Raw genomic sequence first — 15,195 nt, forward strand, 5'->3', positions numbered from 1 at the left:
GGATACTGTTAGTAATTGTTGGAACAGGACCATGGAGGGTAATCCAATGTGGTGTTTCCATCAGAAAATGAAGAGGTTGGCAGCCACTCTTAGTACTTGGTCCAGATTGCAATTTGGTGATATATATGCCAAAGTTAAAGAATATGAAGACAAGACTAGACATGCAGAGGAAGAGCTAATCTCTAGTAATTCTGAGAGAACAGAACAAAGCTCCATGCCATCAATGCAGAGTATATAAAATACCTGAAACTGGAGGAATCCATGCTAAAGCAAAAAACTCAGTTGCATTGGTTCAAAGAGGGTGATGTGAATTCCAAGTATTTTCATGCCTTGATAAGAGAAAGGAGGAGGAAATTATACATCCATAAGATACAGAATGAGGATGATAATTGGGTACAAGGTGAAGAAAACATAGCCAAAGCTGCATGTGATCACTTCCAAGCCATTTTCACTGGTGAGGAAACACAAATTCAGGAGCATACCCTCCAATGTATTCCCAGGATGGTCACTGATGAGCATAACAGAAACCTGAAAGCTATGTCAAGCACAGCCTTTCCCCCGTCGTCCTCTTTTTTCAGAGGACTTTGGGACATGTCCCCTGCTCCCTACAATGGAGGAGTTGAGAACTGTAGTGTTTTTAATGAATCCCAATTCAGCTGCTGGACCTGATGGAATGAATGGCAAGTTCTTCCAAGCATGTTGGAATATCATAAAAGAGGACCTCCTTAAAGTGATTCTATCTTTCTTCTGTGGACAAGCTATGCCTAAATACTTTACTCACTCTTGTTTGGTGCTGCTCCCAAAAGTACACCATCCTAACAAGCTCTCTGAGTATAGACCAATTAGCCTTAGCAACTTCACAAACAAAATCATCTCCAAACTCATTTCCCTTAGACTAGCACCTATCCTACCCAATCTCATTTCCCTTAACCAATCTGGATTTGTCAAAGGCAGGAACATTTTTGAAAATATTATGCTAGCCCAAGAGATTATACACCAGATCAAGAAGCCAAATATAGGAAGCAATGTAGTTATCAAACTTGACATGGCTAAAGCCTATGATAGGGTATCTTGGTCCTATACTTGTCTAGTTTTGAGGAAAATGGGATTTGAAGAAGGTTTCATTGATATGGTATGGAGAATTATGGCTGATAATTGGTATTCCATCATTATTAATGGTTCAAGGAATGGATTCTTTCATTCCACAAGAGGCCTTAAGCAAGGGGATCCATTATCACCAGCTTTGTTTATCATAGGTGATGAAGTCCTCTCCAGGCTCATGAACAATCTTCATCAACACCCCCAATATCATGGTTTCCTGATGGCTAAAAAGGGCCCTCAAATTAATCATCTCAGTTTTGCAGATGACATCATCATATTCTCATCTGGAAGATCTCATACCTTGAAGCTTATCATGGAGACACTACATACCTATGAGCATGCTTCAGGCCAATTGATCAACAGAGACAAGAGTAACTTCATGGTACCCTCAAATGCCTTCAACTCTACTGTTAGAAGAATCAAGAAAGTTACAGGCTTCAAGCAAAAGAATAGCCCTATCACATATCTGGGGTGTCCTCTCTACATTGGTAGACAGAGGATCATCTATTATTCTGAGCTTATAGCTAAAGTTGTGGCTAGGATAGCTGGATGGCAGGCAAAGTTAATTAGTTATGGAGGAAGAGTTACTTTGATTAAGCATGTCATCCAAGCACTTTCTATTCACTTGTTATCTGCTAGTTCCCCTCCTGCAACCACTATCAAGCAAATTCAAAGCATCACAACCAATTTCTTATGGGGGTGGAAGAATGAAAGGAGGAAATATCATTGGTCTTCTTGGAAGAATCTGAGTTATCCCTATGAAGAGGGTGGTATTGGAGTGAGACTAATATCAGATGTTGCCAAGTCTTTCCAATACAAACAATGGTGGATATTCAGAACTAAGAATTCCTTATGGAGTGAGTTCCTCAAAGCTAAGTACTGTCAGAGGTCAAATCCTATAACTAAAAAATGGCATACAGGACAGTCTCTGATATGGAAGCACCTCATGAAGAACAAGCACAATGTTGAGCCTCATATCCAATGGCAGATACAGTCTGGTTCTTGCCTCTTTTGGTGGGATAATTGGTTGGGAGTTGGCCCCTTAGCTAATTTCAGGTCTGCTAGTAGTAGACAGAATAATACTAAGGTATCTTCTTTCATGATTAATGGTCAATGGAATGCAGAACTGGTCTCTCAGAAAGCACCTCCTCAGTTTGTACCTAGCATCCTGGCAAGTAACATCAACTATCAGCCCCACAAACTTGATCAAGCCTCTTGGAAGCCTAATAGCAGTGGGGAATTTAGTTGTTCTTCTACCTGGGAACTTATCAGGGACAAAAGGAGTAAGACAAGAATTAACTCTCAAACATGGCACAAACACATTCCTTTTAAGTGTTCCTTCCTACTCTGGAGAGCACTTAGAGGGAAACTACCTACTAATGAAAAGCTTATCAGCTTTGGAGAAGCCCCAGCCCAATGTTACTGTTGCCATAGAGCTGGTTTGGATACCATTGACCATATATTTGTTTCTGGAAACTTTGCCAGGAAGGTTTGGAGTGTATTTTTCTGATTCTCTAGGTATTAGTAAAGAATACACACCCCTTAGAAACCTGATGATGAGGTGGTGGTCCAGTAATTACAGTAATGAGGTCCATAAACTTATCCTACAAGCAACTCCAATCTTCATATGTTGGAACCTATGGAAAAATAGATGTGCCATCAAATATGGAGGGAAGTAGTCCAATATTACAAGAGTGATCTACTCAGTCTTCAAGGATAACTTCAACCTTCTAAGCACTACCTACTCCTATATCAGCTGGCCAAAGAGCTGGAAGGAACTGGTCCTTCTTGTGGAAAAATGTACTAATGAAGTTAATGTTAGTACTGTCTACTGGAGGAAACCTTCAGCTCACATGGTGAAGCTTAACACTGATGGTAGTGCACTTCACAACCCTGGAAAAATAGGAGGGGGAGGATTGCTAAGGAACAATCAAGGAGATCTTCTCTTTGCTTTCTCAACCCCTTTTGGAGAAGGCACAAACAGCCAATCTGAAATATTGGTAGCCATCTTTGGTTTGACTTGGTGTCTCCAATTAGGATATACTAAAGTGATCCTTGAAGTGGACTCTGAGCTAGTAATCAGATGGATAAAACACCTAGCTCTACCACCATGGACTGTCAGAACACAACTCCAACAGCTGCAGGACATCAGTCATCAATTCTAGGTTTTCAAATGCAGCCACACTTACAGAGAAACCAATTTTACAGCTGATGTTTTGTCCAAACTTAGCCACAAATGCACTACTCCACAAATATATCTCAATAAACAAGAGCTTCCCAAAGAGGCAAGAGCTTACTTTGAACTTGACAAACTGGAAATGGCCAACTTCAGAAGAAGAAGGCTTAAGAGAATCAAGAAGCCACCATGACCTTGTCAGCCTCCTTGGTCCAACTTACTATTCAAATTACTTATTGCTATGCATAGTTATAATCAATTTGAAGGTTTTATAGTTAGGACCATGGTAAAAGGGAACACCTCCCTTGTCTTATGCCTTCTTAAAATAACCAATCTTATTTTATAGGTTAGGATTAGAATAGAACCTTTCTTCTTTGTCTTTCTCCTTTTTGGCCTTGTAGGTATAAATACACAGGCACCATATCATCCAACTAGTGGAGGGCCAGTCAGGTGTATATTGGAAATTTACCACAGCTAATCCAAGGTTGGACTTGCCTTAGAGACTCAGTAGTCATACAACACCTGCACAAACAAGCAATTCAACAACAACAACAAAGGCCAGGCACTCAGAATTCCTGCACATGCCACAACTGCAACAACAAACAAAAGCACCATGCAACATCAAAAGGAATCCATATTGCATAGGATCACAGAAAATATAGTAGGGGAAAATCCCAAGAAGTCTCAGCTCAAACGGATAATTGGAGACGTTAGTCGAGCGACCTTGAAAAAGTCAACCAACTTAAGTCCCCAAATGGAGCACTTCACAACTTGGAGCTTCCAACTTGTCCAAATGACTTCCAAACTTTGTAGGGATACAGAAAATACTATATTTGCACAACCAAAGAAGTTTCATCTCCAACGGATAATTGGAGACGTTAGTCGAGCGACCTTGAAAATGTTAGTCAACTTAAGCCTCCCAATGGTGCACTTCACAATTTGGAGCTTCTATCTTATCCAAAAGACCTCCAAACGTTGCAGGAACACAGCAAATATAGTAATTGCAAAGCCTAAGAATTTTCACCTCAATCGGATAATTGGAGACGTTAGTCGAGCGACTTTGAAAAAATTAACCGATTTAAAGCTAACAAGCTCCAAAGAACTGTTTGAGGTCTTTTCTTTTCTTTGCTTTGTCTTTGTTTTTGTATGTAGGTGCAGGTACCCTAAGGAGCTGATCATGAGGAATGATCTCCTCCTGAAGATAGCTTGCAACAACATACAACTGAACAATTCCACTAGCTGGCTACAGGTTTGCAGCAGCCTATACTTCCCCCACATTTGTGTGGGTCTTTGGCTACTTGTTTGTACAGGTCCATAGATATCCAAACAAAGGGAGACAAATGCTAGATATGCAAGAGACTCACCAGCCCCCAACAACAATTCAAACATGCTAGATTCCACCCTTTATTACTTGCATCAGCCCAATTATATCCAAGATACTTAGAATTCCTTGTGTGGTTATTTCTTGGTGTGCAGGCACATAATACATCAACAATGGAACATTCCAAACTGCAAGGCACCATCACTTAAACATCTAAGCCAGAGCTACATCCCCTACAGCAATATACAACAGAACATGGTGATAACCAAGAACCTACAGCAGACTATGACCAAAATACAGCAGGGTCAGATGTGCAGGGTGTTTTGCAACCTGAGGACCTACACCAAGGCATCCAAACTTTGTAGGAGTGCAGTATATATTATTTTGACAAGGTCCAAGAAGTTTCAATACAAACGGACAATTGGAGACGTTAGGCGAGCGACCTTGAAAAAGTCAGCTGTCTTAGGCCTAAAGAGGGTGCCTTTTTTCCAACTTGTGCAAAAAGCTTCCAAATCTTGCAGAACTAAAGAAAGGGTTGTTTGTGTATATACCAAGAAGTTTCAACTCAATTAGATAATTGGAGACGTTAGTCGAGCGACGTTGAAACCCAAAGCTCTCTTGGAGGTCCTTTCCTTTTTGCTAACTGGTGCAAGTTCCTTTTTGCCTTTGGTTGTTTGTTGTATTGTTGCAGGTTGCTAGATTGACTCATCAATATGCACTAACAACAACTACAGAAAAGACAACACAGATACAACCATCAAATCAAATAGAAATCCCCCTGCACAAGGCCCCTGTCTGGTTGGATATTTGTTTTTCTGTGATGTTTTTTGTACAGGTACAACAACTGCTGGGGAACCTTGGCAAATGAAAGGCATCAACATAGAGACTACAGCATTCCAAGAGAGGACCTCACCAACACACCAGCCCTACACCCATACATATTCTATCCCTGCAACACCTGCAGCAGCCCCATTGCATCCTAAAATTCTTGAATCTCCTTGCTTTCTTAATTGTTATGTGCAGGCCCATAAGATACCTTCAAAGGAGCTGCTCATCTCTCCATTGGAGGCAACAAGAAGCTGCCTACAGGTTTGCAACAACCCCCACTACTATCACATTTGCTTGGTTCTTTGTTTGCTTGTCTATGCAGGTAAACAAAGTCACAGACAAAGGGACATAACAGCCACTACTGCAAGGGCCTTTCCTAATCCCCCCAACTATCCATGCATACCTGCTGTATTCATCCAACACGTGCAGCAGCCCCCTTTCATCCAAGTCCTTTGGGACTCCTTGACTGCTCTCATTGATGAGAAGACAAGAAGATGGAGCTCCAACAAACACAACTCTCTGTTTGTTTACTTGCTGCTGTGCAGGCACATTGAACAGCAACAATGGCCCCTTCCAAAGTCCAAGGCACCTTCAGTCAAACATCTAAGCCAAGGCTACATTAGAACTCTTGCTTGGTTTATTTGTGGATATGCAGGTACCCCCCGGATCAGTAGACAACACTGGAACCATCCAACCAGTTGTTCAAGTCAGGGCTGCACCACATACAAAATGCATATTACACCTATTCTGTCCCTCAGCTTCCTTAACTACAATCCCAAGCAAGCTGGCTGCTATGGCTACATTTACTTCCTATCATTTCATCCCCCTTAGCTACGATTGTTGATGCTGCAACTTTCCTTGGACCTACTTGGTACGACATGTCTAAAAAGAGCAAAGATGAAAAGAATTTCCCCAACCCATGCGAGATAGAAGGTTCGTATACTTGTTCTTTCTCAATGTAGCTATGCCTGAGTCGTAGCATAATTGAATAGGACTAGTGTAGGCTACTTTCTTGTATTCTCATGGAAGGGGAAAGTCTCCCTCATTTATGCTTTCTTAGTTGATTTGTACCGAGAGGAGTCCTCTCACAGGTTTAATGCTTTCTAGTTATAGTTAGTCTCTTTTTGGTATCGGGGATGAGTTAGCCGACCTTAATAGGTTAGCCGACTTATGAACCACCATAGGATCGGAGGTAAGGTTTATGTCCCCCTCCTTGTATTTTATTTTGATTATTTATGTTAAGGCTTGGGGGTGTTGCTCAACCCCTGACCGCAGGTCTATCTTCGAAAAGCATTTAGCACCCTGCAACTGGTCAAACAAATCATCAATCCTGGGGAGGGGATATTTGTTCTTAATTGTTACCTTGTTCAGCTGCCTATAGTCAATGCACATTCGCAGCGATCCATCTTTCTTTTTAACAAATAATATCGGCGCTCCCCATGGGGACGTACTGGGCCTAATGAAGCCTTTTTCCAGCAAGTCCTTCAGTTGCTCCTTTAGCTCCTTTAATTCCGCAGGTGTCATTCTATATGGGGGAATAGAAATAGGCTGAGTATCTGGTGGCATGTCTATCGTGAACTCTATCTCCCATTTGGGAGGAAGACCTGGAAGTTCATCTGGAAAAACATCCGGATATTCATTAACCACGGGTACCGACTGAAGAGTTGGCACCTCTGCTTCCAGATCATGCACGCGGACTAAATGATAAATACACCCCTTCCTGATCATTTTCCTTGCCTTAAGGTATGAAATAAACTTACCCTTCGGCGACGCCGTGTTTCCTGTCCATTCAACAATTGATTCACCCGGAAACTGGAACCGAACTACTTTATTTCTACAGTCTACATTGGCACGACATGAAGCTAACCAATCCATACCCATAATAACATCAAATTCCACCATATCCAATTCTATCAAATCAACCAAGGTACGATGACTATATACATTAATCGGGCAATTTCTATATACTTGTTTCACCACAAGAGAGTCTCCTACTGGTGTATCCACCTCAAATGCTTCTATTAATTCAGGCTTAATCCCAATTCTATTAGCAAGAAAAGGAGATATATATGATAAAGTAGAGCCGGGATCCATCAACGCATATATGTCCCGTGCAAAGATTGATAATGTACCTATGACTACGTTTGGCGACGCTTCCTGATCGTGTCTACTAGCCAAAGCATATATACGATTAGAAGGGCCGCCAGAACTAGAAACTCCACCACGACCTCTACCACGGCCTGCCAGTATCTGCATACCCCGCCCCATCGGGCGCATAGACACAGAAGAAGAAGAACCCGCAATCGACCCAGTTGGCTGAGCTATACCACCTGGAGTACTTTTAAATGGACATTCCCTCGCAATATGGCCTTGGCGGCCATAAGAAAAACAGGCACCTATACTTCGGCGACATTCCCCAAAATGAAGTCTATTACAATGGGGATACTGTGGTACTAGTGGTCTTGACTGTCGAGAACTCTGGTCCATCTGTGTACCTGATGCTTTGGAGCTTTGACTAGGCTCCAAATATCTGGTGCTCTCAACTCTTCCACCTGGAAACTGTGGAGGTACACTTCGAGCTGGCTGGGAGGGATACCTACCAGATTGCTGGAATCGCCCGCTGCGAAATTCTCCTGGATAACCAGCTGACCTAGCCCTTTTAGGCTGACTTCTATCAAACCATCTGTCAGGCTGACGCCTCCTATGTCGCTCTTCTACCCCTTGGGCATATGCTTGTACCCGGGCAATGTCCACGCCTGGCTGAGAAGCCATGGCCATACAGCTATCAACCAAATAAAGGTCTAAGCCCATGATGTACCGATGCACCCTATCTGCCATATCTTCCACAACTGTGGGGGCATACCTCGCCAATGAGTCAAACTCGAGGCTATAGTCGCGAATACTCCTGCCGTTCTGCTTTAACTGCAAAAATTTATCAACCCTAGCTTATTTCATTTCTGGAGGCAGGAAGTGGCTAAGAAGGGCTTCTGCAAATTCATCCCATTCAGCTGGAGGAGAACACTCTCCCCTCGATAACTCCCAAGACTCGTGCCAGTTAGCAGCCACATCACGCAGCCGATAGGAGGCTAATTCCACCGACTCAGTCTCCAAGGCCCTAATGATTCGCAGTGTACGCTGCATCTGTCTAATGAACTCCTGTGGGTCCTCTGCAGGTCTCGATCCATGAAATTCTGGGGGATTATAGGCTAGGAAGTCATGAACCCTCAAGCTATCTTGTCTATTTGCATCATCTAGGCCATGCCTCCGAGCCTGTCCTGCCATCAGTCCAGTCAGCAACTGTACTGCATCTCTCATAGCTCTGTCTTCCGCCCCATGCTATGGGACTGGAGGCTCAAGTACTGGAGGTTCGGGATCTGCAGCTGTTGCTGCCCTAAACTCCTCTGGGGGTGGCGATGTAGTAGAACTTGCCGACTGAAGTACAATCTTCGGCATAGACTGGGCACGGGCCCTGGTAATTCTTGGGGTCTGACTAGTTTCCCCAGCTGCTGACTTGTCCTTCTGGGCAGTGGTTACTTTCCGTAGAGGCATCACTACAAACATAAAGGTAGGTTAGTGAAGGATCATCCTAAATATAACTCTATCGTACGATCTATGATAAGAAAGAAAGTAACATCCTAAATGTCCTGTAGCCTCCTGTTTATAGATGTGGTGCACAACACACCGATAAATAAGCCTCTATTAGACCCAGTATGTGGACACTCCAACGAAGAACTGCTCTGATACCACTTCTGTCACGACCCAACCCCGTAGGCCGTGATGGGTGGCCGAACCGTACACACAAGCGTACCCCCGCCACCTATACATAACCTGTCTCCTGTTTATACCCAAAATGCATCAATATATACGAAAACATACAAGCCGACAAGGCTGTAGTACTATATATAGGGTCGTTCCATAACACACATATACGCAAGCCGACAAGGCTGCCACAATACAGGGAACGCCCTAAATCACAGGTCATATTAGTACAGCTGTACATACATATATATAACTCAGATCCCACTCATATACAACTTATATACAACCTATATACGGCTCATACACCACTCATATACAGGCACAACCCACATACGTATCCATAGACCTCTAAGAGTAAGAAAACAATAACATAAGGCGGGACAGGGCCCCCACCGTACCCGTAACCAAATGAATATATACACCACGTTTAGTACCAAAATTAGGCTCCAGCATAATAGAGCACTTCTGGACTGCTGAGTGGGACTCCTATGCTGGCGGATCCCCAAACTGTGTACCTGTACCTGCGGGCATGAATGCATCCCCCCAGAGAAGGGGGTCAGTACGACATATGTACTGAGTATGTAAAACATAATATAGCACAATTGAACACATATCTGAAACAACGAAGCAGGGGATAACATATCATGTGAAACTTATACCTGTACCCTGTGAAGTATCAAAGTATGCATGTTCAAATTATATCGTATAGCCCAATGCCATCACCACCTTATTACCACACATCATCATATATATATACACATATCCCGGCCCTTTAGTGAGGGACTCGAGGAATAATGCAGTGAGTTGCGCACGAGAACATATCCTGGCCCGGGACTCAGGGAAAGATGGGTCACAGTATACACGAGTAGATTAATGAGCAACTATATGCAATTTAAATCATTATCGAAGACTCAACCGTAGAAGAAAATTAAGCTATTGTCTGAGAATCAAGATTGTAATATAATCACCTTAAATGCCCCTTAAATGCCATTAGGGGCTATACTAGTTAGTGTTTCGGGGTCCTTAGACATGTACTAAGATAATGCTAACTGCTTAAGGACTCCAGAATACATGTTTTTATATAGTCCTTACAACTAGGAGCCCGTATATTCATTAAATCCTTAGTATAGGTAAGGCTCAAGGAAAGTAGCTTAACTGTTATAAAAGTTCATTACCCAGAAGTGAATAAAAGACACTTAGAAATGGAATTACTTCAGAGATCACATCATTGTTTACTTACCTCTACGACATGCCAAAAGAAGAGAAAGAATAGGCTTTACCTACCTCTTATGGATTTCCCGTAATCGTGTCCACGTCGTTGTCCTCGAAACCTATTTAACATGGAAGTAAGGCAAGTATTAACAACCTTAGACTTTTCAGCAACTTAGACTACCTACGAGTATTCATCGAGCTCGTCCCCTCGCTCGCACCCTCGACTAGTTCCTTAACCAGTTAAGAAGTTAACGAAAATCGGACAGCACCTCCCCTATAACGTGCCCTATCCGAATACACAACCATGTCCTTAGAATCTTCATCTAACCAACAATACAACCAGCAGCCCAAAAATATACATATTACGACAACATTACACAATATAAACCCTCAACAATTCACTCAAAACTAAGATACCAAAACTAGAGTTTTTAATCTTTCTTTCGCGAATTCTTTAATTGCAAAGAGGAGGGTCGTGTGGCTGAAACCAGAAGCAACCCATACCCTTAGCAACACACATTCCATCACCCTAACAACTCATCACACGACCAGCATTCACATACCACAAGCACAAGGCATTATTCGATTACAATTAACTATAGCGATTCCAATTTCGCTTATTTCTAACGTCGAACTTTTAAAGTCTTTTCCCCAACTTCCAGCAGATACTAAGGTGTATAATACACTCTAATTTAACATCATAAACTTCAAATTAGAGGGGAAGAACTTACCTTTCCCGAAATTGGTTAAAACTAGTCGAAATTGTGCCTTGGAACTTCTTCAACGTTCTGAAATTGAGCGGGCTGCTTGTGGTACTTTCTCGCTGCCCCAAATTGAATTTTTAGGTTATAAAACACTAATATACAACTTAGGGACACGTCAAATAATTAATTCACGGAACGAAACCCAGAAGCTTACCCAACAAGGGTCAAATCCGTAGCCCTCTCCTTTGCCCCTTTTCACGTTTTTTCCCCTTCTTTTCCTTCCAAATTTCAGTTGCAACGCTGGAGTTTTGGTTCCATCAACATATTAAAACACATATATACGTATCCACGTACTTAATGTACACCGTATATAATTAATTCACGGAAGAAAGTTGAGAAATTCACCTTTAATCTTCAAGAACCAAGGCTGCCTCTCTTTTCTCTCTTCTCACGTTTGTTTTCTAAGTGCAGCTGCTGTTTTGGATAACTTAATAACTGAAGTAATACATATTCATATATATGAGGTGACACATGTTATCCCCTAAGGGTGACACATGTCAGGCCATCATTGGGCCACCTCAACCATGCGGCCAATGGGGTGCTGCCATGTGGCAGCGGGGTCCACCTCCCCCAAGCAGGTGGGTCACCTACTTGACCCCAAGTAGGTGGGTCACCTTCTTGCTTAGGGCTGCCACGTGTCACCCTCCTATTGGCTGCCCCACGAAATTTTTTTCTCTTCCTCGTGGGTTCGTAATCTCGTCTTAGTTTAAGAGCCTATGTCATTCATGCTATGGGAGCTTGGTGTGTACTCAAATAGCTTTAGGTAAGTAAAACTTCTAAGTTAGAGGCGTACGTAAGCAAATCAAGTCCTACGACTCATCGCTTGGCCTCCAACTTTCTCCGACTTCTCTTGACCTTATCTCCAATCTTCCCTACTATGGGGTGTCACATTCTCCCTTCTTAGAATTATTTAATAGTGTCGTAACTTAGGCGGCTCACATGATAGCTTCTAAGTAGCTTTAGGAACCTTTCGAGTTCAAGAATGTGGGGTGTAACACTTTATTTCCTAAATATCGCTCTACTAAAATCTCCAATTTAACCTACAGTCAAATAATAGTAGAGTACGTTGCAACAGTTGTACCTTTTATTCTTATTGTCGCTCGATCTTTGGTACCCTAGCGTGATTAATGCCTTCCTTACTATGTCACCAGTTGTTGGAACTCACATGTCCACCGATATAATCGTACGTGGGACATCCTACACATTCATATATATATATATATATATATATATATATATATATATGTATATATTCACTATCAACTAGACTACAAAATAGCTCCAAACGTTGTTCAAGCATATCGTTGTTCTAGAGCTGTGATGTACTTTCTGTCTCTTCACCAGCCTAGTCTACATCATCTTACGCGGCCTCTTACAGTTTATAGCTATTCCATAAACTCTAGTTTTCCCTTAAGTTACTCTAGCCTCTCATTTGTGTCTTACGTCTGAATATATAGAATTCTTGCATACTTCTCAGAGGGTCACCCATCCTAAAATTGCTCCCTCCTGAGCACGCTTAACCTCATAACTTTGATGGAATTGGGTACGTTAATGTTGATATAATCGCGTCCATTTCCTCGTTTTACCTTTATTACATTATTGGGAGCGAGTCGAGATCTTACAGATTCTGAGACACTTTCGTAACACATCCATCTTTTACAATTACTGTTTTACCCTTTTTGATCCTCAATCTTTACTTTTTGCTTTCGTGCATGACTATCTTTCGTCCTAGACTACCAGATTCCCGAGGGTAGTGATCGCACCATCCATCAAGGTCTCTACCAATGATTCTTCACACGGTCTCAGATACCGCAACTTATATCTATTTATTATTAGCCTCGAGATCCATCTATATGTTATAGGATCTCATTTGGAGTGTAAGCATTCCCATATACATATGATAGCATCAGTTGATTTTCTCTTACGCTTGTATTTCTCTTGTCCACTTCCCCCTTTAGGGTGTACCCATGTCATCCTCTGTTCATTTTCAACTATTCATGCGCAAATGATTCTGTTTTAACATATTTAACATACCGCACCATGTCTACACCTTCTATTAGAACATCTATACTTTAGATTGCCTCTATAAGAAACCTTAGTACAACCATGGGTTGCTTAGTATTCTCGATGAATAGTACACAATCTAGTCCAAGTACTGGTACTCGAGTCATATAACTAATGTAGTAGTTTAGTCGAAGCTACATTCAATTCATCCCAATCAGTACGTCACTAGTGCTTATGGCCGTGTCCGATTCTCCATTCGGGGCACTTATACTCTGATGACACATGTTTCACATTTTGTTATCACAGTTTTTCCCAATGGATACTACTGTTCCTTTAATAATTTCATAATGCCTCGGTTGTTTTGTAATTTCTGTTCTTTCTCCTCTAGGTATCCTACTATTTTCCAATATGGAGGTACATATACATAATACCCTTTTCTGCCTCATAAGCTTTCATCCTTATCGTGTACCCAATACTAACTCCTAATCTTACTCACGACCATATCTTGTAGTTGCTTCCTTACTAAGCTTTACTTATTTCCATAACGATTCTCGTATATTCACAGTATACCCTACTCGTATAACACTTCTTCACCTTCCTCACAATTCTTGCTACAGGTTAATTCTAGTTGGTGAGGCAAACGTATTCAACCTTTGTCTAAATCATCCCTCCGTATCGCAGGCCCTAATGAATCACCCCAGCATTTTTCCACCACATGAAACACGTGACCTTGAATCACCTACAAATTTATGTTTTTTCATTCACAGGTTACACCTCCAATTAGTCGACTAGGAACTGATAAGATGTCCCCATACAACATTTTACCAACCTCCACCAGAGAGGAACTAATATCCACTAAGCATCAGAGTACTTCCTAGTACTTGACTCACATGGTCTTGAGTCGTGAACAATTTTTTTCTAGTCCTCAAATAATAGTTGAGGGTTTTGTACTTTCCAGCAAGAATGAAACTCAATCGCTGGACACTTTTTCTTCCAACCGAAATTCTCTTTCGAATTATGACTCTCCAAGTAAAAATGGTACTCCTTTTACCGGAAACATAGAGGGAACCTCTTTTAGTTTTAGTCCAACATTATAAATTTTACCCTATCGGTATCAACTTCCAAGACATCTTCTAAACGTATGTCTCAGTCTCTTCCTTGCATTTGTTCCATTCTCAAAAAAAAAATTGGGAATAGTTTCCTCTGTATTTTGTACTATCTCAAAACTTGCACGCAGAAGATAGCAGCAATGCCTCACAGGGCCAACATATACATTTTTTTTATATCACCTTATATCACAGTCACACAGAGCTTTCAATATCAATAACCGTATGAAAATAATGGACTTACCTCATGTGTCCACCTCAAACTGCATTTATTGCACTTTCCTATCTACTTTCCTTTAAATTTTCAACTTTACATTTCAAGCTCAACACCTTACTCAGCATATCGCTTTCATACCTTTACTTACCCGTATACTATGTAGCTCCCAATATCATCCATCGCATTCCTCTATCGATATCGTTCCTTAGCTGAAATCAAATGTTAGAAAAAGGAATTTCATGTCCTATGGATGGTCTCTATCGCACGATCTTAGATATGAAAGAGAGGTAACATCCTAAATGAACTGTAGCCTCCTGTTTATAGATGTGGCGCGCAACACACCGATAAACAAGACTCTACTAGACACGGTCTGTAGACATTCCGAGGAAGGACCGCTCTGATACCACTTCTGTCACGACCCAACTCCGTAGGCCATGACTGGTGCCCGAGTTGGGCACCCATACGTACCCTTAGACCCACTTAGTACATTAATCAAATAAACATAGGTAATGATTAGAAGGGATCTCTAAACAGATATAATGCACGAGGGCCGATAGGCCATCACAGAACACAAAAAAAAAACATATATACAAAACCCACATCTCATGTCTACAAAACTCTATGGAATGATATCCTAGTCATATGACGGGACAGGGCCCCGCCGTACCCCTGAACAACGTATATATATATACAACAAAAAGTGTCAG

At 41.7% G+C, this 15,195-nt stretch overlaps 1 protein-coding gene across 1 annotated transcript; it reads left to right on the plus strand.

The window, feature by feature from the left end:
- Positions 1–1,144: 1,144 nt before the first annotated feature.
- Positions 1,145–5,466, plus strand: LOC129869757 (uncharacterized). The gene is made up of 7 exons (XM_055944381.1): positions 1,145–2,276; positions 2,374–2,590; positions 2,858–3,114; positions 3,679–3,727; positions 4,430–4,526; positions 5,290–5,391; positions 5,434–5,466. The coding sequence occupies exons 1-7, from the start codon at positions 1,145–1,147 to the stop codon at positions 5,464–5,466; spliced, it is 1,887 nt and encodes a 628-aa protein (XP_055800356.1).
- Positions 5,467–15,195: the final 9,729 nt, after the last annotated feature.

This window comes from Solanum dulcamara, chromosome 10 (genome assembly GCF_947179165.1).
Source record: "Solanum dulcamara chromosome 10, daSolDulc1.2, whole genome shotgun sequence".
Classification (NCBI taxonomy): domain Eukaryota; kingdom Viridiplantae; phylum Streptophyta; class Magnoliopsida; order Solanales; family Solanaceae; genus Solanum; species Solanum dulcamara.

Coding starts and splice junctions, on each gene's coding strand:
- LOC129869757 (XM_055944381.1), top strand. CDS start 1,145: ATGGCTGATAATTGGTATTCCATCATTATTAATGGTTCAAGGAATGGA. Junction 3,115..3,678: donor AATATTGGTAGCCATCTTTG/GTTTGACTTGGT, acceptor TTGGCCTTGTAG/GTATAAATACACAGGCACCA. Junction 3,728..4,429: donor ACTAGTGGAGGGCCAGTCAG/GTGTATATTGGA, acceptor TTTTGTATGTAG/GTGCAGGTACCCTAAGGAGC.